Source organism: Saccopteryx bilineata, chromosome 11 (assembly GCF_036850765.1).
Source record: "Saccopteryx bilineata isolate mSacBil1 chromosome 11, mSacBil1_pri_phased_curated, whole genome shotgun sequence".
NCBI lineage: Eukaryota > Metazoa > Chordata > Mammalia > Chiroptera > Emballonuridae > Saccopteryx > Saccopteryx bilineata.
This window is the reverse complement of record NC_089500.1, coordinates 36,922,534-36,949,088: the sequence shown is the minus strand read 5'-3', so window position 1 is coordinate 36,949,088 and position 26,555 is coordinate 36,922,534. Positions and strand designations below refer to the sequence as shown.

The window sequence follows — 26,555 nt, the reverse complement described above, 5'->3', positions numbered from 1 at the left end:
GAGGTGTGACCTTTCACTGTAACCTTGGCAACAATCATACCACCTTCAGACAAATGTACACTTCTGAAATTCAAAGTTATTCAGTTGAAGTGACACCATGACAATGGTCCAGGCTCAGAAAGATTTCCTTTCAGTCTCTCCGTGTTAACTAATGATTTAAGAACTATTACAATAATTTTTTTCATCCTCTACTAAAATCTTCAGATGCCCTTAACAATTAACCTTTCTTCTGCCAACAGGCTTTTTAAAGAGGGAGAAATGATCTAGTGACATCTCATAGGGCTGGGAGGAGAGGTGATTTCCACACACACACAAGAATAGTTTATTGTGTGAGTGATAATTTCTCACAGTAACCAGAAGAAAGCAGCAGAACAAAGACCTGACACGTGAATTTTCAGTCCTTCTCATCTTGGAATCATCTCATAATCCTTGACTGCAGTTTCTTTCAGAGTGAAGGTCTCCTCCCCCCTGGGTGGGGCTATAATTTGTCCTGGATGTTCTCATGTCCCCGGGAGCTCACCGTGTGCATCTGTCTCTTCAAATGGCATTGCTCAAGCATGAGGCTACAGGGGTGAGTGGGCTGACTTCCAGGTCCCAGGTGTCATTTATCCCTGTATCATTCTCTGATTCACTGTCTCATCAGCCTCTTTTTCCCAGAAGTTTAGGAGAGACGTCCTTCTCCATCAGTTTGGGGGCGTAGCATATCTCGCAGTTGAAATGTCTGTAGACTAGCTCAGGAGTTAGAGAAGCAGCTTTTCCCAGCAGTTTCTCGTGGGCACTAAATTATTTAATTAATTTATTGTTATTAATTATTTTACTGACAACTGTATATTTACTAACATTATGTTTTCAAGACTTGCTACTCTTGACTTGTCTTTTCTTTGCAGCCTGCCCTGTTTCCCCAGCCCTTCTGTTACAAGATGCAAAGGAACCGTCCTCCAATTAGCTATTGAGCAGGCTAATGTATGAACAAGTGGTTCTTTTCTTGTATTGCTATCAAGCATCATATCTGTGTTTGCCTTTCAGTGTTATAATCAGCTACACACTTCCCTAATAGATAAACTCTAGACTTACTACATCAGATACCTGTTTCACTAAACAACCCTAATACACAGGGCCCACCTGAACATTAAAAAAATGAAATGCTAGCCTTGGCCGGTTGGCTCAGTGGTAGAGCGTCGGCCTGGCATGCAGGAGTTCCGGGTTCGATTCCCGGCCAGGGCACACAGGAGAAGCGCCCATCTGCTTCTCCACCCCTCCCCCTCTCCTTCCTCTCTGTCTTTCTCTTCCCCTCCCGCAGCCGAAGCTCCATTGGAGCAAAAAGATGGCCCGGGCGCTGGGGATGGCTCCTTGGCCTCTGCCCCAGGCGCTAGAGTGGCTCTGGTCGCGACAGAGCGACGCCCCGGATGGGCAGAGCATCGCCACCTGGTGGGCGTGCCGGGTGGATCCCCGTCGGGCGCATGTGGGAGTCTGTCTTACTGCCTTCCCGTTTCCAGCTTCAGAAAAATACAAAAAAATAAAAAATAAAATAAAATAAATAAAAAAATGAAATGCTAATAATATTCTTAGTAGGCACATAGGCATGTACCAGAAAGCTTATTTCCTGCTCAAGATGATATTAAGCTGCTATACTAACAACAAATTATCTGATTTCAACTGATATACTGTTTCTTCAAAAAGTCTAGCTGAGGCTGGAAACCACTGCCTCCTCATACTCCTCTCCTCCTAGAATGGGTGGACAAAAAGAAGTTGGAAAAGGGAAGCACCATGGATATGGCAATGGCATCTTCTCTCCTTTACGGTGACCTGCTTTTCTATAGTAATCCCAGGATAATTGGCACTGATGTTACCCAATCTTAACTTTTCCTTTTTCATCTTATACACTAAAAGTCAGGTTTTCTTTCTCCAGAGTGATATGGAAAGTAATAAGCATACACAAGTTCTAATGACATAATATAAGTCAAAGGACATCTTATTTTCTGCCACGTTCCCTTATTATAATATAAAAGTTATTACTTGAAAATAAATGGGCTGAGCCTTTCTCCACCAGGCTCTCCCAGAAGAAGGAAATACTGTATTACAACAATTGGTCAGAATATGCCAGGTTTTTCTCCAAGTTTGATCAAGGGCCTCTAACTTATTCTTCTCTTCAATTTCTTGTAGGAGGCTCTTTACTCACCATGAAATATAACAGATACAAAACCCATAAAATTATGAGACTAATTTTGGAGGAATTTAGACCTCAGCATTTCCCTAAGATGCAGATGCTTAATTTTTGTGTGTGTGTTTCATTTTGAGTTAGAAGCAACATCTTCATTCCTCATTTTTAGCCCTCATTATAGCATCTATATAATCTGTCCAATGGGTACTTTAACAAGAAAAGCTCCAGGCTGCCTTTGTGTATTTCCTCAGATCCTTACATGCTGGGCGTGATAAAATATGCAGTACTTTCTGGCCTGTTATTGCCTGTTTTTATCTGGACTCTTTTATTCTTACTTTCAAATTATCTCACTTGATTAAATAAATTGCAGTGGTGGTGTATATCAAAGAATTTCTCCCACATACTCAGTTAAGTCTAGATGTTTCTTGTCCTTGGGGAAATATTCATGGCTAGCAAGCTTCCATTGGTTCAGTTTTCCCATTTCAAGAAAAATATTTTAACTCTTGGGCTTAGGTTTAAAATGGTTTCCAGGTAAACCATCTGTATAATTCAGATTTTCTTCTGATTAACAATAGACACAATTCTTACCATTTACTTTGCTGTCCACAGCCACTGGGAAAAAGAAAAAAATCCCCTATTATTTTGGTACTCTTTTCCCATTTGGATAACTAAAACTGTCTCATAAGGCTTTTAGCATCATGGTACAGTAAACATGAGACAAAGAGAGGTGCCTCCATTACTTTCATACAAAGTGCTGCAATGCAATGTCTTATTCATCAGGAGTTTGTGTCAGTGTTGAAACAAAACCCTACTTCTCTTTGAGATTGTTCTGTCTGTCTCTCCCTGATGGTAAAAGGTTTTTGTTTTTTTTTTAATTTTTGAATCTTTTCCCTTACCTCATGCTTTACCTATTTTTTGCCTTTCTATCCCATGCTCTCAACTGGGGCAGTACAAATGTTTTTAGATCACATATGATGGACTATGATTCCTGAAGTCATGCGTCTCCTTTCATACCTCTTTAGAAAGACCAAACAGTACTGACACCTAAGCTAGTTTAAATAACCTGAGAAGTTGGTATTTTATGGAAGCTATGTTGGAAAGATTTTCTGAGATGTGAACTTTGGTTGGAGACCTGAATGACAGAGGGAACCAGTGATCTGGAGGAAAAGCATTCCAGCCTTGAGAACAGCAAGTGTAAATGCCCTGGAAGTCAGAATCAGCTTGGTTGTTCAGAGAACAGAGAGGAGCCAAGGGGTGCTGGAGTGGAGTGAGGGGTGTTGACACATGAAGTAGTAAAAAACAACATACACAAAACTTTTCTAAATTTCATAGACTTTATTAAAGAGTTTAGTTTCTATTTTAATTCTATCTGTTCATAAGAAGCCATTGAAGGACTTTGAGGAGGGAGCAATTTATGTATTTTATAAATCACTACAATGAAAAACAGATTGTGGAAGGCAATACTGGCAGATGAAAGTCAAAGGTGATGGTGGCTTATCCTGTAAATGTAGTGATTAAATTTGTATTTGTAATATAACTTGAAGTAAGACCTCACAAGATGGGTTGATGTATTGAAGAGAGGATGTGAGAAAAGGAGGAGATCCAGGATGCTACCAAGGCCGTTGGACTGAGCATCAGTGTCAAGCAGGGGTCCCCAAACTTTTTACACAGGGGACCAGTTCACTGTCCCTCAGACAATTGGAGGGCCGCCACATACAGTGCTCCTCTCACTGACCACCAATGAAAGAGGTGCCCCTTCTGGAAGTGTGGTGGGGGGCCGGATAAATGGCCTCAGGGGGCCGCATGTGGCCTGCGGGCCGTAGTTTGGGGAAGCCTGGCAGTGAATGAATGGTTGAATGAATGAGGAATATTGGGAAAGGAACACGTTTGGCTTAAGACATCAAGGGTTTTTATTTGGCAAATAAAGTTTAAAATGTCTATTATATATCCAAATTGACATTTTTTTAACTTTGAGACTAAAAGGGAAAATCTATAAAATAAGTGAAGATAGATCCCTGAGGTACCCCAGGAGTCAGGAGGGAGAAAAGAACCAGCTTCTCCTGGACTAAAAGAGAGTGACCAATGAGTGAGGAGGAACACTCTGTGAACACGGTGTTTCATAAACCAAGAGAAGACGGTTTGTCAACGGGACAGAAGTAATTAACTGGGGCATAGACTTTTGAAAACTCAAGAAAGATTAGGGCTAAAAACTGACCATTGCATTGGATATGAGGAAGTCATTACTAATGATGAGAAAGTGAGTTTTCTGGGAATAGTGGTGAACAAGTCATGGTTACTGAGAGCCAAAGACAGGCAAGGCCAACTGATGAGGAAACAAAAAGAGAGGCAACTCTTTTTCAGGAGATTTCTTCCTTGCACTTGTCACACTTTAGTTTCCTTCACAGCAGAGCCTGAAACATGGATGTGAAAGAAGTTATCTATTGGGAGATAATTCTGGAGGCAGACTCAGAATAGGAAAAGTGAGACTGGGAAAATATAAAAGTCAACAAATACTGTGCTTAATGCAGTGGGCTCAGTCCTGCTGGTGACTCTCAGGGAAAGGAGGTAGACTGCATTTCAGAGTTATATTCTCTTTTTTTAAATTTTTATTAATGTTAATGGGGTGACATTAATAAATCAGGGTACATATATTCAAAGAAAACATGTCTAGGTTATCTTGTCATTCAATTATGTTGCATACCCATCACCCAAAGTCAGATTGTCCTCCGTCACCTTCTATCTAGTTTTCTTTGTACCCCTCCCCCTCTCCCTAACCCTCTCCCTCCTTCCCTCCTGCATCCTCCCTCCCCCCACCCCTGGTAACCACCACACTCTTGTCCATGTCTCTTAGTCTCGTTTTTATGTTCCACCAATGTATGGAATCATGTAGTTCTTGTTTTTTTCTGATTTACTTATTTCATCAGAGTTATATTCTGAAAAGACAGGGTATTACCAACTAATTCAGTCTTCAGACTGAGACCCAGACCTGGGGGTGCAGGGATTGAATAAAACATAAAATCGGCCCTGGCCGGTTGGCTCAGCGGTAGAGCGTCGGCCTGGCGTGCGGGGGACCCTGGTTCGATTCCTGGCCAGGGCACATAGGAGAAGCGCCCATTTGCTTCTCCACCCCCCCTTCCTCTCTGTCTCTCTCTTCCCCTCCCGCAGCCAAGGCTCCATTGGAGCAAAGATGGCCCGGGAGCTGGGGATGGCTCCTTGGCCTCTGCCCCAGGCGCTAGAGTGGCTCTGGTCGCAGCAGAGCGATGCCCTGGAGGGGCAGAGCATCGCCCCCTGGTGGGCAGAGCGTCACCCCTGGTGGGCGTGCCGGGTGGATCCCGGTTGGCGCATGCAGGAGTCTGACTGTCTCTCCTCGTTTCCAGCTTCAGAAAAATACCAAAAATAAAAAAGAAAAAAAAACCCAAAAAAACCATAAAATCATACAAAAATAAAACAAAACAAAAAACCCAGAAGTATAATTGTCTTGCGTTTACTAAGCCTTGCCCTCCATTAGTGGGATAGGTCTGTTTGCTACAAGTTGGCCGAAAACAGGGGATAGGGCTTCACTTCTTATGTGTTATCTCCCAGGCAAAATGATCAGTTCACAGTACAATACAGTCGATACTTCCCAGGCTCACGCCTGCATGTTTCTTTTCCTTTCCTCTGGTCTTCGTCTGAAGGTCTCCTTCTCTCTCCAAGCACACGAGCAGCGTGTTGTCTGTTGTAGAATGTTCTCCCAGTCTAACTCAGAGGAAGTTTTAGATCAGCACCATCTTCCTTGTCTTCTGGTTTCTCAAGAGACTACTTGTGTCAAGACCTAACTTTCAACATTTAATAATGAACATGGCTTCAACAAATCCTTAAGAATTATTTCTTGAATCCCTAAAACATTAGTGACTTTTAGTTGTTTTATCACAAGGGATGAGTAAGTGGTCCTTTAGCAAAAATTATCTTTACTACAATATTGAAAATTGCTGACAATGAAACTGTCAAGAATACAATTTTCACATTGGTCAATGAGTTTCACGTTGAAAAAAAAAATGGTTCCTTAGGCAAAGTTGCAGATTATTTTTGACCAAGTACCTAATAAGTAGGTGAATTCATTCATCTATTTACATAACAAACATACTAAGAGTCTACTGTTCTGTGTGCTGAGCACACAGTGGTAAAGATGGTCAAGACCCTTTGCGGCTCACATTTCAATATGGTGCAACTGATTACAAGAAGGTCATGCAATTATTGGAGGTAAGGAGTGACTCACAAGATCCAGACATGACCTGTCACCCTCACCACCTTAAGGGAGAAGTTGCCTCTTTTCTTTAGTTATTATGTTAGGACTCAGGAATGAGGAATATTCAGAATTCCAAAGCTTCACCATCTTACTTTCTTGCACTAAGTTGTATACAAATGTTTGATGTCTATGCATTCAATATCTCTGTATTGAAACAAATAATTCAATGCAGAATAAAACATTCATTATGTCTACCTATAATGGAAAATTTATGTGAAGGGAAAGTAACATAATATGCTAAGAATCAGAAAACAATTTATTTTACCTTTTTTCTTGTGACCTGGTCAATATAATGTGACTCATCAAAATGTACTGATCAGCATTCTATTGACATGCAAATATGTAACACCTTTCTTTGTCCTCAGAAAGCTTACCAGATGAAAAGAAACACAGACACACTAGTGCACTCATATACAGACACATACACAAACGTATGTATAAACCTCTAAGTGAAAACTGAACAGCAAGCAATGTGCTTTAGACACATAAATGTCTATGCTTAGAGATGGTATTTGAACTAGATCTTCAAAACATCATATTTTCCTAAAGGAAAAAGTGAGTAACAAGTGAGTAAGTAAAGATATTGAAAATGAAGGCTCATCAAGAACATGGCGCAAAGAAGGTGTGTGTGGGGTACAGGGAGGTAGTATTTAAATAGAATTTTGCATCTCATATTTATTTTCTATAAAACCATAGAAGTACCTTAGGCAGGAAAACGTCATGATGGTTATCTGTTCTTTGATGGTAGTTGGAAGGAGGAAAGAGATTAGAGGCACAAACACCATTGCAGCTGAATGATGCTGTGGGTTTGAACCAGAATACTGGCTGGAGAAACATGGAGAGGTGTAGAGTCCAGTAAAAGTACGGTGCTCCTCCTGGTCATGAACAGTTGGTTTGAGAATACCACAAGAAAAAGTGCATGCACTAGAATAGTCCAGTTTTCTTCCATTACCTGGATTTTTTTATGAGCTGTTACCATGTGTCAGGTTATCACGTGATGTGTTTTACAGGCACTGGCCCATTGCATATGCACATCCACTCAAAGCTATACTGTGTCGCCTGACCTGTGGTGGTGCAGTGGATAAAGTGTTGACCTGGAAATGCTGAGGTCACCGGTTTGAAACCCTGGGCTTGCCTGGTCAAGGCACATATGGGAGTTGATGCTTCCAGCTCCTCCCCCTCTTCTCTCTCTCTCTGTCTCTCCTCTCTCTCTCTCTCTCCCTCTCCTCTCTAAAATGAATAAATAAAAATTTTAAAAAAGAATAAAAAAAAAAGCTATACTGTGTCTTGTCCTGTACTAGTGTGTGGGTGCATGCAGTGCTGGTTCACCTTGTGCCTTCTCATACCAGCACAGTCTGTACTAGGAAGGCCTTACATGGCTGTACTGGAGAACACATTAAGTGAAAGTATGCAAAATAAATTCATGAAAGAATGAAATTGTGTTTAAAATTCTGAGAAAGTTGGGCAGTTTTGGGCAACAAATCAGATGTGCTATGCAAAAAGAAAAAAGAATTGAGGGCCCTGGCCGGTTGGCTCAGCGGTAGAGCGTCGGCCTGGCGTGTGGGGGTTCCAGGTTCAATTCCCGGCCAGGGCACATAGGAGAAGCGCCCATTTGCTTCTCCACCCCCCCCTTCCTCTCTGTCTCTCTCTTCCCCTCCCGTAGCCAAGGCTCCATTGGAGCAAAGATGGCCTGGGCGCTGGGGATGGCTCCTTGGCCTCTGCCCCAGGCGCTAGAGTGGCTCTGGTCACAGCAGAGCAACGCCCCGGAGGGGCAGAGCATCGCCCCCTGGTGGGCAGAGCGTCGCCCCTGGTGGGCGTGCCGGGTGGATCCCGGTCCGGCGCATGCGGGAGTCTGTCTGACTGTCTCTCCCCGTTTCCAGCTTCAGAAAAATAAAAAAAAAAAAAAAAAAAAAAAAAGAATTGAGGATTCTGTTTTAAGTCTATGTAATTAGGAAAACACTTTTTGTTCCTTTTTTTTAAGGTGAGAAGAGGGGAGATGGGGGCAGACTCCCACATGTACCCCAACCAAGATCTACCTGGCAACCTCTATCTGGGGATGTTGTTTGAATCAAACGAGCTATCTTCAGAGCCCGAGGCCAACACTAGAATCAATCGTGCAGGAGTGGAAGAGAGAAGGAGGAGAAGGAGGGGAAAAGAAGAAGATGGTCACTTCTCCTGCATGTCCTGACCAGGGACCAACCCAGGACATCTGCCCGCTGGGCAGACGCTCTCTCTACCAAGTCAACTGCCAGGGCTGGAAGACACTATTTATATAGAAAACCCAGAAAAACCTGGATTGATGTGGTAATATGTTTGTCTCTGCATAAGTTTAAAGTACTAGGAGGATAATGGGTCTGGCAGAACTGAATAAGAACTATAGATCTACGTAGATATCATGTTACCACTAAGAGCTTCATTTATTCAAGCAGGTTAAAAATATGATGGCAGAACAGTAGCCTCTCTGTATGTTTGTTATGTGAATGAGACCAGGAAACTATTATGAGCCATGAAGATCCCAAAGGCCATCAGTGACATACTGGTCAAGTTTCTAGAAAGATGAATGGCAACGCCTGGGCGAGATGTTTGCTGGAAAGCAAAGTGGAGGTTAGAGATATGATTATTCCCACCTGAAGCGTCCTCTTCTCATAAAATAGCACCAGCTCACTAACATATATTGAGGGCTAAGTCCATGCCAACTCTTTTCATGAATTAACTATGAAGTAGACCCCGCCAAGTCCCCCATCCAGATCATACAAGTGAGGGAATGAGACTCAAAGTTTAAGTGACTTCTGAAATCCCAGGGCTAGTAAGCGTGGAACGGAGCGTCTGCATCGATGCACTCTCTCAGGAGTGTCTGCACTTAGGGTTGCACTGGTGACTGCCAAAGGGACATAAACTGCCAGGCAAGGAAATGCTTGCCTCTGAGGCAAGCCATCTCTCTGGCAGGGCAGCTCGGAGACAGCTCAGGAAGGCCTTGACAGGAGGAATCTTATGTGCATATATATATAATTTTATAGGACTTTAGAATTAGTGCCCATTTTAGGAAGTGGACGTGCTTCTTTCCATCTGATTAGTTTCAAAGTATTTCAAACTAAGTGACCCTTTGCAGATGCTTCAGCAATCTTTGTAATGTATGTTCTGAACCATTGAACATATAATAGCCAGTTATCAAGGGAGCATGAGGATGAGACACATAATTAACAAATATTCTAAAGTTAAAAATAATAATAATAAAGCCTTCCCGTTATTTTCTTGATTGATTTTTGTGAATATGCAATAGGTTGTGCACATGACTTATTTAAAATTACTTATATTATTAGGAATACCTTTTAGGTGAATCATTCTGTGTGACTTTCATGCTTAAAATCCATTTTTTATTCAAATGTCTTATAGTTACCCTAGGAAAGGAGTTCTATTATTCTTCCCCATTTTATGATGAAATAAAGCCAGATACAGAGAAATTACGCAACTTAACCAATATCCTATAGTGTCACAGTCTTTAGAACAAAATAATTATAACAATGGAACAATTAGCTCTCCAATGCAAGCTCAATAGTCTAAAAATTATAGAACAGGAACCTAAAGAAGAGACTCATTTCTCTATGTAAGAAAATAAAAGCCCATAAGTTTGTATCACACACATGATTAACAACCTCATTTCAATTTTTAAAAACTACTTGATTTACTTTATCATCACCAGCAATATATAAGAATTTAGTACATAATTTATTAAAAATAATCTTGAAAAATGGCACATTTGACTGATCAGTAATGAAACTACTGAAAAGATAAATTGATTATTGAATAATTATTCAATGTTAATACTTAAAATAATTGTTATAAGCCAACCTTGTGAATTCAAGAAAGGTATATTAATAATTATAAATATTAGAAATACATTTAAAATACCCATATAGTTAGCATATATAACAAATTCATTGGAATTTGGTTGACTATTAAGTTTAATTTTATCTTATTGTTTCAAAATTTAGTTTACATTGTTAAAAACTGTAATCTTAAAACATTAAAAAAATAACTTTACAAACACATTGGTATGACTAGCCATGTCATCTAAAAAGTTATAAAATAGCTGTTCCTAGACAGCTTTCATAATCCCTGTATTAAAAAGCTTATTTTAAAAACCATCACTATTTTGTATGTATAAACTGCATCTTTGCATTAAAACCACATTATAAACTAAATAGCCACATCCCAATTTTATTTACATTATTTCTTTTGTTAACATAAAAAGTTGCAACTAATAAAAGATCACACATTTCTACAATTGCAAAAGTAAAGGTTCTTTGTTTAAAGAGATAATGAAGCAATCACCAAGATATTTGAAACAATAAAGTCAACATTACATTGATTTTAAAGAAAACCAAGAATGCATGCCCTTACATAAAAGAAAGACAGAATAACCCAGTTTATAAGAGAAAAGAAAGGGAAGGCTTATAAAATATTTAGATTTTTCAACTCAAGTAAAAATTTGAAAAAAACAAAGAGGAGAGAAAAGGGTGAGGGGAGAGAAAAGTGGAAAGGAGAGAAGGAGAGGGAGAACAAAGGGGAAGGAGGAGGAATGAGGAGAAAGAGAAAGAGAGGGAGACCAAAACCTTGCAGGAATAAAAATACATTCTTAGAGCATTTTTTTAGCTTAAATTTTGCTGACAAGGTGGGTAACAGAGGAAATGTAGATTTCATATAGAATACAACCTAGAAATTCACTTCCACCAAAATGGAATTGTTATGATAGTTAGTGCCTGGTTGGGAATCTCCCTTTGTATTATAAACAGAGATCTTGTTATAAGAATAAAACAATATTATTAAGAATGTTTAGGAGAACAAGTCTTCAAGCACCACACAAAAAAATTAATTTTCTAGATAATTGGAGATCACCTTAAAGCAAGGTCTCTATAATTTTCTATTAGGTTATACTTTAAGTAGTCTGTGATAAAGACTTAAATTAGTTTTACCTTATTGCACTATAAATTGGCAGTTGTCGTTATACACAAATGTAAACAATAATGCAGACTCCCTTAATATTTCTATTTCTTTAGGTCTCCTTGGGCAGAAGATAAAAACTTGAAAACTCTATTAAAAATTGGGAAAATTGTATACTTATTTACAGCATTACTTAGTAAGTGTGCATTTCCCTAAAGACATCCCAACAAAACAAAGGGGTAGTCCCAAACATAATGTTTTCTATTAAAAAAAAATTCTGGCTTTTTATAAAAAAAAAAAAAGAAAAGAAAAGGTGATAAAGCCACTGGCTTTTGTAGACTTATTAATACACAGTCATCGCCTTACACATGCTTCTGCTAGTGTCCTAAATTTGGGTTCCAAGTGATCCAAAAATTCAAGTCCATCTTCTTCTGGTCGTTCACTGCAACAGCCTACAGAGCCAGCCATGGACCCTTTTCCTTCATAGTTGTACGTAAGGACGTAGTCTTGAGCATGTCCAGGGCTGTCATCCTGATCACACAGCTGCACCCTCTGTCATGGGAAAAACACAACATATTTTATTATTATTATTTTAAACACCAAAACTTATGAACATAAAAATAAAGGCTTTGATTTACCTTTGATTGTTTAATTTTTAATCAGAGTGTGTCCTCTAATGGGTTCCTACATATAAAAAATGCACATGATTGGTCTGTATCATAAATCACACTATAAATTCACTATATAGCACGTTTCTAAGAGCCACACACGTGGCACAAATACACAAGTGTTCACTTTAAGTAACTTTTCCTTTCGAAAATATGGTTAGGCGAAACACATCCATTAAACTGATCCCAAATTGAAGTGGGGTCAGATCTTTCTACATAGGCATAGTGACTGTGCAGGCTGGAATTGTCTAGTGTGAGAATGTGGCTTGCTAAGATATGACCTGTCAGGTGGGAAATATTGACACAAACTCATGAGAAAAATTATTTTAATATCTCACATTACTAAGAACTAAAAATCAACCAACATGTGAGAGAAAGATCCACTTCATATCTGAACATAGTAACTAAATTAAAATTAAGGAAAACAGCTTTCCAATTAGTAGACTAATAATAAAAACCAAAAGTCATTTAGAAAGTTGGACAGAAATTAAAATAGAGTTGTAAGGCACTTAGGGAAACTCACTTCACAAAGACGGGGCTGAGTGAAATTCCGCCACTCTGAGTACGTGTATCTGCAGTTGTCCACCTCCATGTGTCCTCCCTGACAGGGATCCAGGGTGTGCTGTCCACCTCCCTTACATGACTCCAGAGTGTGATGATGTCCAGGGCCCTGGCAGGAATCCAAGGTCTGGTGTCCTCCTGTCACCATTTCAATGGTCTCCTGCCCTCCAGTTTTCACTCCTGATCCCACGGTGCCACACACTACCTGGCCCGAACTGCCCACCGTCTGGGTTGGGAAGCCATTTGAGGAATACTGAAACAAAACGCTTCATATTAGGGAAATACAGAGAACACACTCGCGCACACACTCACACACATGACAAACGAAGAAGAAGAAGGAGAAGGAGAAGGGGAAGAAAAAGAAAACCATGTAGATAATGTCCTGAATTTTTGAGCTAGAAGGTAAGATCTTTGAAGGCAGGAATTAAATCTTGCTTGGCAATCCTGAGTACCTAACTATTATAATCTCATCTTTATGATGTAGTGTCCAATACAAGAAGCAAATAGCAGCTATAAAATGGTCTGTACCTTGAGACAAATCAGAAAGCTTAACGTACATTGTGTCTTTCAAAACTTCTTAAATATTGTACTACTTCATGTGTTAAAACCTCCCAGCATCCCACACCTCAAAATCGGGATTCCATTCCGACTGTCTCACATACAGTCACCCTGCTTAGTGTAAATGCATTCCATCCACCTGACGAGGGCAGAAACAGCAATAACGATAGGTTTCATTCAGTGTCTTATCTAGTTCCCTTTCAACTAAAACAAGAATCATAGAAATAAAGTTGCCATAAAAATCTTAGCTGCAACAATGAATCTCTACAATCTAAATAAATAAAAATAATAAAAATACATCAGCAGGGCAAATAAGAATACTGAAGCTTTGGCCACTAACTTTCTACCTTATGTAGTTATAGAGAACTCAAAGTTTTATTTTTTCCAAAACCTTCCAAGATGTCACATTCTTTCGTTTTCTAAATCTAGCCTATTGTAACCATCAATCATGTTTTTATAGAGAATCTACTCCTTCTTCATTGACATATTAGGCTAGCAATCAAACTTGGGGCTGTAAGTCACTTGCTGACATTACTGTTTCATGTATTTGACCTAAGGCTCCTTTTTAACCCAAATTAGAATCAGAAAGACTCCATTTAAGTTCTTCCCATGCTGATCAAAGCTTATAGTCATTTAATTGTTGTTGCTAGAAAAAAAAAATTAAGCAATTATGCTAATGATCTGTGAATAGTAAATAAAACATTTTTATAACACAAACAACAGTTTCAATATATAAAAAACTGGTTCTGAAGTTGAAACCTTTGAAGTGGAAAATAATACTGACATGCTAAAAGATTTTTACTATTAAGTAACACTATATGGCTAAATTGCAATGCCATCTATTGCCACAGGGAATCAATGCTATTTTTAAATGATCCATGAGACTGGTAACATTTTATTTATATAGTAAGTTACCTGATTTCAAAATAAGTTTGTTCAAAAAAGGTAATTATAGTTGGCAAGGCCAATTTCTCCTTTGCATTTATTTTTAAAAGACAAACTACTGCCCTGGCAGATAGCTTGGTTGGCTGGAGCATCATCTCAAAGCAGAGGTTGCCAGTTTGATCCCTGGTCAGGACATGTACAGGAAAAGATCAATGTTCCCATCTCTGTCTCTCGCTCTCCCCTCCTCTCTCTCTAAAATCAATAAAAATAAACATTTAAAGAAAAGACAAACTACTTACCACTTTGTCATCCCCAGGGGCTTCAGTGTTGGACACAATGAGGTTCTGCTGGGCTAAATCGTCAGGAAATGCGTCGGGCTTTTTGGCTGCCCCAGTAACCCCACAGACTAAGGTAAATAGGATACCTGGAGGATGAGGGAAATTACTTGCATTTACCATAAGACAATGCAAATTTACAAATTTAAGATGACTAATACAAAGGCAGCTTTCTGGAAAATGCATATACTTTGGCTTGTGTTAAAGTAGCATATAATAGAAAAGTCTGCCCGAACCAGATATCCAACAAAGACATGCTAACTGCTGTATTTGTGTTAAACTTTGTTTATGCTGAGCAAAAGGCAGAACTATAAATAAATGGATTTTCAATATATAAATTGAATTGGTGTGTTAAATAGGAATACAGCTATGTACAAATGAATAGCTATAGATAGAAGTGCTGATCTAAGAATGTGTCTTGAAAGTTATTTTAAAGGCTATTATTTGAGTTAATGAAGGGACTCACAAAACAGCAAGGCTATGCCCAACAATATTGCGAGGATGGCCCACTTCCCGAGTCTCATCTCTCCGCTGCCAATCCTAGGATCTACGCGAAGTGTGCAATCATTTTCCGTAACACAGTTACACACGATAACGTTTACTGGAGTGACTTGTGACAGGCCATATTTATCTGTAACTTTGATAGGTACTGTATATGGTCCAAATGCAGGGTCATTTTGATAGTAAAGTCGTGCTGCTGTATCTGCAAGAAAATAAAACCAAGTGTTATAGAACGTCATTGATTTCTTCTGAGCATAAACATTGAGTGATAGGATAGTCATCACATTTCCCTACAGATGGATGCTCCTAATGGGGTGGCACTACTGCTACTTACAAGATTGTAATGAGAATGGACTGAGTAGGTCTATCCCCAGCCATTGCAAACATATTGCGTATAAAAGGTTATCTCTGCTGTCTCTCAAAAAAGGTCATTTGATTTTTGTAATAAAATATTTATCTCTCCTTGAAAAAATTTTTATCTCTCCTTGAAAAAATTTTTCCTATCTGAATAAACTTGTTAAGAGACTGGTTTTTATCAGCATTTTATAATTTTTAATATGACCATTCAGTGTACTTTTTTAAAAATACATGATTCATCTATTACTTCATTCTATTTTCCCTTTTCCTTTTTTCAAGACCTTAATTTTCTTATTTGCCCAACGGGGAAATTGAAGAATAGTCATTGAAAGCATGGGGTTGAAAACCATTCCAGAACACTTTAAAGACAGATCCCATTCAGCCTGATGGACCTAGAGCAGGGGTCCCCAAACTACAGCCCGCGGGCCGCATGCGGCCCTCTGAGGCCATTTATCCAGCCCCCGCCACACTTCCAGAAGGGGTACCTCTTTCATTGGTGGTCAGTGAGAGGAGCACATTGACCATCTCATTAGCCAAAGGCAGGCCCATAGTTCCCATTGAAATACTGGTCAGTTTGATTTAAATTTATTTGTTCTTTATTTTAAATATTGTATTTGTTCCCATTTTGTTTTTTTACTTTAAAATAAGATATGTGCAGTGTGCATAGGGATTTGTTCATAGTTTTTTTTTATAGTCCGGCCCTCCAACGGTCTGAAGGACAGTGAACTGGCCCCCTGTGTAAAAAGTTTGGGGACCCCTGACCTAGAGTGACGAAAGCCGGAGCGCTGGGAGACTGGGCCTTGTGGCCTGTGGGCAGTGTAGTCAGGCGATGAAGAACGTGCTGATGCATTAAGAACTGGGGCATGGAGTGATGCCATGGTGGCATGGAGAGTGGCCCCTTTACATTGCCTACTCATGCCTCCCTAGACATCAGTGTGCTTCAAGTCAGAAGTAATATAGGAGTCAATTTGGGGGAGAATCCCAAGTAGAAAACATAGATAAGAAATGGTCAGGAGTTAATACAGCAGAGAGAGGAGAGATACACAGTGGACACTGTGTGTGACACACACACACACAGATACCCTGCCATGAGGGACTCCCTGTCCTAGCTGCTTGGGGGACAATCAGTACCTTCAGAGACCGTGTCTTCCCACTAAAGGTCGTGCCTTTCAGGGTAGCCCAACCCACTGACTGAGCAAGGAGAAAGTAGAAACTCTACTTGGGGCCACTTTGAAAAGCCAGTCAGCTCAGACTCCCCGTAGGGTCATCTGAGACTGTCCATTGGCCTGAGTTGCAGCTTGATTTCTCTTTTTGCCCAATCCTGTCTCCCTTCCTGTCACAGCCATTGATGCCAAGCAAATTCCTTAATAAATGTTCTGCCTGAAAAACTCTGTCTCAGACTTGCCTCCTGGAGAACAGACCTGTGATGTATGTGGAACCATTAGCATGTACAGAATCTGCGGAGGTGGGAGGTACACAAGTCAGGAAGTGATTATATTAGACCCACTCAAAGGGTGTGTGTATGTGGAGCAAGAATAAACAAGAATTCACGTTAGCTCCTAAGGCAATCATGGCGCAAAACAGATGAGAGATAAGTACTAGAGAGATCCACTTCTTACCACACCAAATCTGAGAAATTGCCTTTTTTCATTGGTGGTTCTCACATAGTGAATTATTCTTCTCTTTCATCAAGAAAAGTATTTCAGGGTGGGGGGATAAGCAGGGTAAAGGGGGTCAAATATATTATGATGGAAGGAGATCAGACTTGAGTTGTGCCCCTGAAACTTAATATGTCACCTCAAGAAATTTCATTTAAAAAGTATTTCAGACATCCTGATGTTGAAAAGGACAAAATCATATTTAGAAATACATACCATTAAGTCTCGCCAGTCTCCACATTCTCTGTACTTCTGAATCAGAATCACTGTCCAAACTGAAAGCAAAGGGTGGGCCATTTATAGGGTCATCAGGATCGGAAGCAACAATCACCGCGGAGGACATGACGGGTTTGCAGATTATCTCTGTCTGTCTCAGGATTAATGGGCCGTTATCGTTCACGTCCTCAAGTATAATTCCCAGTGTCCCGGTACATGTCCTTCCACCTAGAACATCGAATGTAAAAATACATTTTTAGTTTTGAGTTTTCACTAGAAAATTATGCATTAAAAACTTTAAAAAGATACTTATTAGGCACCCATCACCTATAAATGACAGTCACAAGCCGTCACAGGTTATGCCCTTAGGGAATATTAAAAGTAAAATACCATCACTTTCAAATGGGTTGTACAGACAGTAACTGCTATTGAGATTTGTCATTCATTCACTACATAGCTACAATGGACATGGAAACTTTTATGGACGTGAGTTTTGGATAATTTTTAAAAGGAGAAAGGACATTTCCGGTATATTTAAAAGCACAAGGAAATTCAAAAAGATGGAAAAGCACAGTACGCACACCTACATTCTCGATACAATGAAAGGAAGGCAGAGAGAGAGATATACTGTTTACCTGGCATACTTTCTATCAGAGCACTACTGCCTCACGCCTCAGCTTCTCTTGTTCTCACACTACGTGCCACTTTCTTATTCTCCCCGAGTGCCGGATGTCCTGAACATTTCTTTCCATTTGGGTCCAGACACAGAGTTGAAAGTACAAGTTTTACCAACTGAATCTGGTTCATTAGGTTAATTGCATTGTTCCTACATGTTTGCTTTTTTACTTTTGTGCTAAATGCTTGAATCTCTCTTCCCCTTAAACATTTTGAGTTGCCCATTAAACTTGTCTTTTTGCACATTGTAATTAGTATTGTTATAAAACATTTAAACCAAAGATTTTAGGTATCTGGCTCACAATGTTTCACAGCTGTTTTTAATCAGATGGAGACATACAGAACACTCTCCAATTCACTTGAGTGCAGGCATGTAATACCTTCTTTTTAAATTGTATTTATTTATTTATGTATGTATGTATGTATGTATAGGTGAGAGGAGGGGAGATAGTGAGGCAGACTCGTGCATGTACCATGACCGGGATCCACCCAGCTACCTCATCTTGGGCTGATGCTCATATACCAAGATATTTTTAGCACTTGAGGATGATGCACTCCAAACCAGCTATCCTCAGCAACCCGGGGCTGACGCTTGGACCAATCAAGCCACTGGCTGTGAGATGGAAATAGGGAGAGAAGTGGAGGGGGAGAAGCAGATGGTCACTTCTCCAGTCTGTGCCCTGACTGGGAATCAAACCTGGGATGTTCATGCTCCAGGCCAATGCTCTATCCACTGACCACTGGCCAGGTCCTCACCTTCTAACATTAGTATAATTTTATGTGTATGAATAAGTACTAATTCCAGATATAAAGTCATGTCAAGTGGAGGCCCCATGACCTCACGGTTTATGTGCATAACACTGTCCTGTTAAATGTTTGAAACAACTGAAAATACTTTCTCCCCATTTGAAATACACAAGAAATAGAGAAACCTGAAATTCACCTGTATAAAGAAGATACCTGGGTAAAATTGCCAGGAGTTTAGATTGAGAAAAGATGGAAAAAAAAAGAGAAATTAAACTTTTTCAGAGAACTTCATAAAAGTAAAAAGCATAAGGAAAAAAGGGACATATTGAAAAGTAAAGATATAGAAACTGTAAGAGAGTGTTTCAGAAAGAAGAAACAAGGTCTTGGAGAAGTAGGAAGGAGGGAAGTGAGCATAGCCCGGAGGTCAGTGCCCCCAAGGAGGGAGCATCTTTCTTTAGGAACTAGCAGGGAAGGCTCAAATGAAACTGAAATTAGCCAGTATAGATATTAGAAAAATGTAAACAATAGAAAGAAACAAAAGTATATTTTGTGTTATCTCAGTTCATAAAATAAAAAGTCACAGAAATAATTATTCTCCTTTCTTCAAAAAAATGGGAAAGGGCTTTTTACACATTTATGTGACAATGATGCTTAACAGGTCCTCTCAATTAAACACCATAAAAATATTTGTTCTCTCAATTATTTTATTTCCTTCACAACAGAGGAGAATGTAGAAAAAAGTTATATTCAAAATGTCTAATTTTAGACAGTAATTTTTTTTACTGATTTTAGTGAGAAAGGAAGACAGAGAAAGACAGGAGCATCAATCAGTTCCTGTATGTGCCCTGACCGGGGACTGAACCAGTAACCTCTGTGCTTTGGGACAATGCTCTAACCACTTCACTATCTGGCCAGGGCTCAGACAGTAATTTTTATCTTATCTATCAACAAACCATTTGTCAAGAGCTATCAAAATGTAAAAACAACGAATTTAAATTTCATATATACATGAAATTTATATGAAAATTTATATATTACATATATAAATTTCCATATATATATGAAATATATATAAATATAAATTTATATATATGGAAATTTATATATATATATTGGTAAAAATACCTATATATATATTGGTATTTTTCTGAAGCTAGAAACCGGGAGAGACAGACTCCCGCATGTGCCCGACCGGGATCCACCCGGCACGCCCACCAGGGGGTGGCGCTCTGCCCACCAGGGGGCGATGCTCTGCCCCTCTGGGGGGTCGCTCTGCCACGACCAGAGCCACTCAGGTGCCTGGGGCAGAGGCCAAGGAGCCATCCCCAGCGCCGGGGCCATCTTTGCTCCAATGTTGGGGAGGGGTGGAGAAGCAAATGGGCGCTTCTCCTGTGTGCCCTGGCCAGGAATCAAACCCGGGACTTCTACACGCCAGGCCGACGCTCTACCACTGAGCCAACCGGCCAGGGCCTCATATTTTTTTTTTATTTATGTTTGACCAAAAATTCCATCTTAATTAAGGCACATGAGAAGCTGAGGCCTTAACAGTCTTAATTGGTTGAAGTTAAATTAATGATAACAGCTTTAACCCATTTAGTCAACAAATATAAGACATTTTTCATTGATTTGAGAGAATAAGACTATCTAAAACATCTTTCAAAATTACTTATAAATTCCAATTTTGCAAGCTACAGTGTAATTTATTATTATAGTTAGCATATTTATTTTAAATAGACTTAAAGTTAAAATGTATGTTATAGTAAAACTATATTTTATGCAATAAATGAACCACATAATCTTTGTGGTCATATCTTTCTAATTTTATAATATAGTATTAATCATAACTAAATTTTATTTTTTATATAATGTCCTTACTTAGAATTCTAAACCTAAGTATACTGTTAGTTTCCTGTAAGAAGACAGAACTGTACACTGTGGGGCAATATATATGTTCTTTCTAAAATAAATTTTTCTACCAAGGTAAATATTTTAAGAGTTTGACTAGATAAATTGAAGCTAATTTTACTGAAGTCATTTCCTCAATTTTTAATGATTATTTAATTCTATAAATCATTAAAAGTTGTAATTCTATGACTAAGTTATTTTATAATTATACCTACACCTGAGAGTGTTATTCATAAGCAGACATGAATTAATAAATTATAACAAACCTCTCAATTATTTTGTATGTCAGCTGAGGAGAAACACATTTTAAGAATGTATACAGCTGACTTAAAAATGGATGCTGTGGCCCTGGCCGGTTGGCTCAGCGGTAGAGCGTCGGCCTGGCGTGCGGGGGACCCTGGTTCGATTCCCGGCCCGGGCACATAGGAGAAGCGCCCATTTGCTTCTCCAGCCCCACCCCCTCCTTCCTCTCTGTCTCTCTCTTCCCCTCCCGCAGCCAAGGCTCCATTGGAGCAAAGATGGCCCGGGCGCTGGGGATGGCTCCTCGGCCTCTGCCCCAGGCGCTAGAGTGGCTCTGGTCGCAGCAGAGCGAAACCCCGGAGAGGCAGAGCATCGCCCCCTGGTGGGCAGAGCGTCGCCCCTGGTGGGCGTGCCGGGTGGATCCCGGTCGGGCGCATGCGGGAGTCTGTCTGACTGTCTCTCCCCGTTTCCAGCTTCAGAAAAAAAAAAAAAATGGATGCTGTTGGTTTAACAGCTGAGGGTTCTTGCATTGAAGATGTATGTATCTGCTTTAAAAAACAGTCCTTACCTTTGTCTGATGCGAGGATTGTGACATTGTATATACCATTTCTGATGGCCTCTGACTCTCTATCCAAGCTTCTGAAAGTTGTGATTGATCCTGTGTTTTCATCAACAGTGATCCATCCTTTTGGGTCATTTATTTTCTTATACCTGTTAATAACAAATTAAAGTAACAAAAAGGATTGTAAGCCAAATGACAATACTGATGTCAAAATAAATTATAAGTTAAAAAAAAAAAACATGGTAAATTTGGAGTTAATTAAATTAAATTATAAATACCTTATGCCATTGCTACTTTTTGTTTCTGGGTCATATGCTTTATAGCCATTGCTCCTTGTTTGCACTGGTGCGTTTTCTTTAATTCGAATCGTCTGCAGTGCAGGGATACACTCAGGGCCCTCATCCTGATCTCTTACATTAACAGTAACAGTAGCCGTGCTCATGTCTGATCTTGAACTACGCTCTCTATAATACGGAGCTTCATTAAGAACACCAATCTGCAGGTTCAGCTGTTGTGTTTCTTCATAATTCAGAGGCTACAAAAGCAAGTGTGTTGAAAATCAGTTCAAGACGTTTAATATTTGGCAATGCTAACTAGTCTAAAGAATTAATTAAACTTAGAACTATGTGAGTGCTGTGTTGGGAATAGTCATGAGAATATTAAACATCCACCGAGATGGAGGTGGTGGGAGGACTCAGTATTTGGTGAAGCCAGCAAAACCAAACCAAACAAACAAATAAAACACCTGTTTCCCAACTGCAGGTGTAACACAAATAACATCACAGGTCCTGATAACAACTTAATTAAATATTTAATGAAAGTGCTTCAGGGTTACCATTTGAGATACACTTTAGGAGGTCCATACCCTAATCAACAGTTATTGACTACTCTATTAATTTTTGGACAGTTTATCTTACCCTCCTCAGATAAATGAAATTATTTGTACCTGGTTCGAGGTAAAACAAAAACAAAAACATGGGTCAAATATTATAAAACATTTTAAAGAGAGAAGAGATAAGAAAATAGAAAGCAGCCCTGGCTGGTTGGCTCAGTGGTAGAGCGTCAGCCTGGCGTGCAGAAGTCCCGGGTTCGATTCCCGGCCAGGGCACACAGGAGAAGCGCCCACCTGCTTCTCCACCCCTCCCCCTCTCCTTCCTCTCTGTCTCTCCCCCTCCCTCAGCCAAGGCTCCATTGGAGCAAAGTTGGCCCGGGTACTGAGGATGGCTCCATGGCCTCTGCCTCAGGCGCTAGAATGGCTCTGGTTGCAACAGAGCAACACCCCAGATGGGCAGAGTATCGCCCCCTGGTGGGCATGCCACATGCCGGATGGATCCCGGTGGGGCACATGTGGGAGTCTGTCTGACTGTCTCTCCCCATTTCCAACTTCAGAAAAATACAAAAAAAAAAAAAAAAAGAAAGAAAAGAAAATAGAAAGCTTAGGAACATTACACTTTCTTTTTTATCTTTCCCATCCTAGTGACTTTCCAAAAAACTGACAGTATCAAGTTTAATGGCAGGTTTTTATTTTTGCTTAATATGTAGCTGTAATGGGAATGAGTGAAACCAGTTAGTAAAAGACAAAAATTGTGTCAGGTCTTAAACTTTACAGAAATAAATTTCCTTCTTAGAACACCAAGGATTAGGGCAAGGGGTAGGTGACAAAAGAGATAAAATTTAAAGGACATTTCTTTGTCGTTTTGAAACAAAGAGAAACTGAAGGCTGCAGTTGCTTTTCATCATTGTAAAAAAAGATGCATTCATTATTTTTGATCCATGCTCCCTGTAATATGTACAAAAGGAAACCCCCAGGATTGAGTCACGTTCCAGGTAGAGATGAAGCAGATACATAAGCCTGTGACTCGCCTAACACCGAAAAAGCTCAGATCACTTTACAAGCTAACTCTGGCTCCTGAATTAGGAGTAATTTTGTATTAAAATGTTTTAGAAGTATTTACACGTTTGAAAGGTGGGCTTCTCATTCTGAACCGGGAAACTAAGGAACTACAAACAGCCTCTCTATGGGTTTGACCAGGAGCAACAACTCATCATTTGGGAAATGGAGGCTCCTTGACCCAGCTACAGAAAGAATGGGCTAGAAAAGCCTGGTACGTCCCACTGACATCACAGCTGTACGAGTTTTTGAATTGTTAAGAGTTATTGGTTACAAAGTGCATTCTATTTTCATATTATTTGAACACATATATATCTAAATATTCTTTTAAAAGCATGCCTTTATGTAAGGTTCTTCACACTAGTAATTTTTAATTAATTCATAAAGATAGAGTTGTTTCTGAAATTTAAACTGCTACTTATGGACTATTGAATCAATTGGCCAAAATGAAAAAATTTCCAGTTATAAAATAAATACATCATGGGAATGTAATTATGGCATGGTGATTATAATTAATAATACTATAGTGCATATTTGAAAGTAGCCAGGAGAGTGGATCTTGAAAGTTCTCATTACAAGAAAAAAAAAATTTGTATTTATGAATGGTGACTGAACTTTATTGTGGTGATCATTTTGCAACATGTGCAAGTATCAAGTGATGTTGTATACCTGAAACTAATATAATGTTAGGTCAATTATACCTCAATTTAAAAAAAATGGTTCCCAAAATGAACATATTCATCCAGTTATATATGAAGAACATAGCATTTACAGTTATACATTTTATTGCTACATTTACAAAAATTCCTCTCTTTTTATTAAGTTTAGTATACTAATCAGTAATAATATAATCTAAAAACATTTACTAATTTATTCTTACCTTAACTACACACAGAACTCCTTCATTTGTTTTGGGATCTGTTACAATTTTAAAATTTCCTTTTTCGTTGCCCTTTAAAATAGTATAATTAGCTCTCCAATTAGCAGTATTAATTAAATCCTTATCCTCCACGCTAACACGTAAGATTTCCACATCAACTACATTTTCTTCCACTGTTGTCACATACTAAAACAAAATAAAAACAAAAGGAATTTAATTATTAGTAACTCTCACAAATATAGAACACCATGTAAAGTAAGCCTGCTTCTTCTAATTCACAAAGTACTATGTTAACACGATTTAAACCCTAACTCCAAACTGCTATACAGGGGATACTTCATTTGAAATCATGCGACATAGGTGGAGATATGTGCATATTTTGCAATTAACACTAGGTTGTGCATTTCCCTTTTATTAATATCATGTACTCACAGAAGTACGAGTAAAGGTTGGCAGGTGATCATTCACATCTTCAATCTGAATGATGCAAGACGCAGTCGTCTGCAAACCAAAGTACTGACCATTCATGTCTTGTACTTTTATTTTCAACTCGTATTTATCAATTAACTGAAAAAAAAGAGTAAGAATTTAATCACTGAACGAAAGCAAGATTATAAGTGAAATCTTATTTTACACACTACAATTTTCCTTGCATTAAAAATTTAAGAGGTACACTATTAAATTTCATAGCTTTCATGTGCTGGCAGAAGGATAATTTCCTCAAACTAATAATTTTCAATTAATTAATTTATGAAAATAGAGTAGTTTCTCAAGTTTAAAGTGCTACTTATATAAACTATGGAATCGATTGGTTTTAGCTTTCCTCAACAGAAAGATGTAGCCAGCCCTACTACATTTAATATTGCCTAGTAATTAATCAAAATCATTACCTCCTGTTCAAAGCACATTCTTATGTTCAAAAATTCACAGCAGTGACTTTTATACCAGACTTACAAGAAAACAATAACATGAATACCATTCTGTAAAAAAATGTAGATTTTAAACATTTACTTTACATTGATAAAAAGATCATTAAATTAGAATGAAAACAAATATCTTGGCTGTGTCACTTTTTGTCTCTAAAAAATTGCATCTGGCTTCTAGGACTTTCCATTTATCAGAGATTGCAGAAGGCTTATTATCACTAGTTAAGAACATGTGTTTCTCCTCATTATGGTTGTAGTCATCATAAATAGTTGAGAGAGAGAATGATTATAAACACTGGTAATAACACCTCCAGACTAGGTTCTATTCCCAAGTCCCAGAATAACAAATGTAATCTCGGGCAATTGGAAAGTTCTCCTTTCCTAGGTCTCCTTTTCTATAAAACAACGACGACAATACATTTCTTACATGCTTCCTCTCCTTTCATAAGACGAAAGAGTATGTGAAAAACTACCCTAAACTTCTATTTAGAATGTTCACCATTCTCTTACACAGCCACCTTCTTTCTTTCATTCCATCACTTCTTCAACTTTCTTAGCTTCATACATTTCCTAAAACCTAAAATGTCTTTCAATCTTTATGCTTCTTATACACAAAATCTTTCTGATTTGCTTTTCTCTCATAACCAATCACACATGTTGACTTGAAAAGTAATAGCCATATCACATTTAAAAGTTCTAAAAACCTTATTCTAGTGTAATTTCAAGAGGAAATACATAATCTGCTTGTAGTGAACTAAGATTTATCAGAAATAACCAATTAGTTGATAAAACAAAGCAATGATGTTTTAAGGGCCTAACTATTAACTTGTGATATCTTCCAGTGGAGGTAAATTTCTGACGTTTAATTTTTTTTATTATTGATTTTTTAGAGAGGAGAGAGAGTGAGAGAGAGAAAGGAGGGAGGAGCAAGAAGCATCAACTCCCATATGTGCCTTGACCAGACAAGTGCAAGGGTTTGAGCCGGTGACCTCAGTGTTGCAGGTCAACGCTTTATCCACTGTGCCACCACAGGTCAGGTTAAGTTAAAAGGTTGACAGTAACAATGAAAACTGGGATCCTGGAGTCTCAAAGTAGCCCCAGAGTGCTCTGGGGTAAATGCACTCCAAAGTTCCTCCATTAGTCTTCAACTGATTCTTTCAGAAGGATCTATTCAAGACTTCATTATAGAAAAGGAAATGATTTATAATCTGCTTTTCCTGAGTACATAAATTCCACAAAGAATGTGCAATACTTATGTGTAGTCCCAAAACACTAATTCATTCATTTATCCAGCAAATGATCTCATATTCTTCACCAGCACATACAGTAAAAATAAATGAATTTATATTAAGATAAATAGGTGCCAATTTCACTTAGGAATTTATTTGTAGATTCAATAAAGAAAGTGATTTTACCTAGAGGGTAAGAGGAGATATCCAACACAATTTAGAGAACATGAATTTGAGTCATAATAAGAAATTATTACTAAGAAAAGAATGTGTTGGCTGACCAGGTGGTGGCACAGTGGATAGTGTCAGACTGGGATGCAGAGAACCCAGGTTTGAAACCCCAAGATTGCAGGCTTGAGCATGGTCTCACCAGC

At 38.9% G+C, this 26,555-nt stretch overlaps 1 protein-coding gene across 2 annotated transcripts in view; it reads right to left on the bottom strand.

Moving 5' to 3' along the window:
- Nucleotides 1–10,390: 10,390 nt before the first annotated feature.
- Nucleotides 10,391–26,555, bottom strand: part of DSC2 (desmocollin 2) — a 32,556-nt gene continuing 16,391 nt past the window's right edge. Inside the window, exons 8-17 of one of the 2 annotated variants that reach the window (XM_066246232.1) lie at nucleotides 24,459–24,593; nucleotides 24,027–24,212; nucleotides 21,534–21,790; nucleotides 21,262–21,404; nucleotides 17,127–17,354; nucleotides 14,861–15,097; nucleotides 14,359–14,483; nucleotides 12,579–12,869; nucleotides 12,026–12,071; nucleotides 11,804–11,939 (exon numbers count right to left, since the gene is read on the bottom strand). In XM_066246232.1, coding sequence (XP_066102329.1) covers nucleotides 12,036–12,071; nucleotides 12,579–12,869; nucleotides 14,359–14,483; nucleotides 14,861–15,097; nucleotides 17,127–17,354; nucleotides 21,262–21,404; nucleotides 21,534–21,790; nucleotides 24,027–24,212; nucleotides 24,459–24,593 — 1,638 coding nt within the window. In that variant the 3' untranslated portion in view covers nucleotides 11,804–11,939; nucleotides 12,026–12,035. Of the gene's footprint in view, nucleotides 11,940–12,025; nucleotides 12,072–12,578; nucleotides 12,870–14,358; nucleotides 14,484–14,860; nucleotides 15,098–17,126; nucleotides 17,355–21,261; nucleotides 21,405–21,533; nucleotides 21,791–24,026; nucleotides 24,213–24,458; nucleotides 24,594–26,555 lie in introns of both variants that reach the window. The other variant, XM_066246231.1, reaches the window with a different exon arrangement.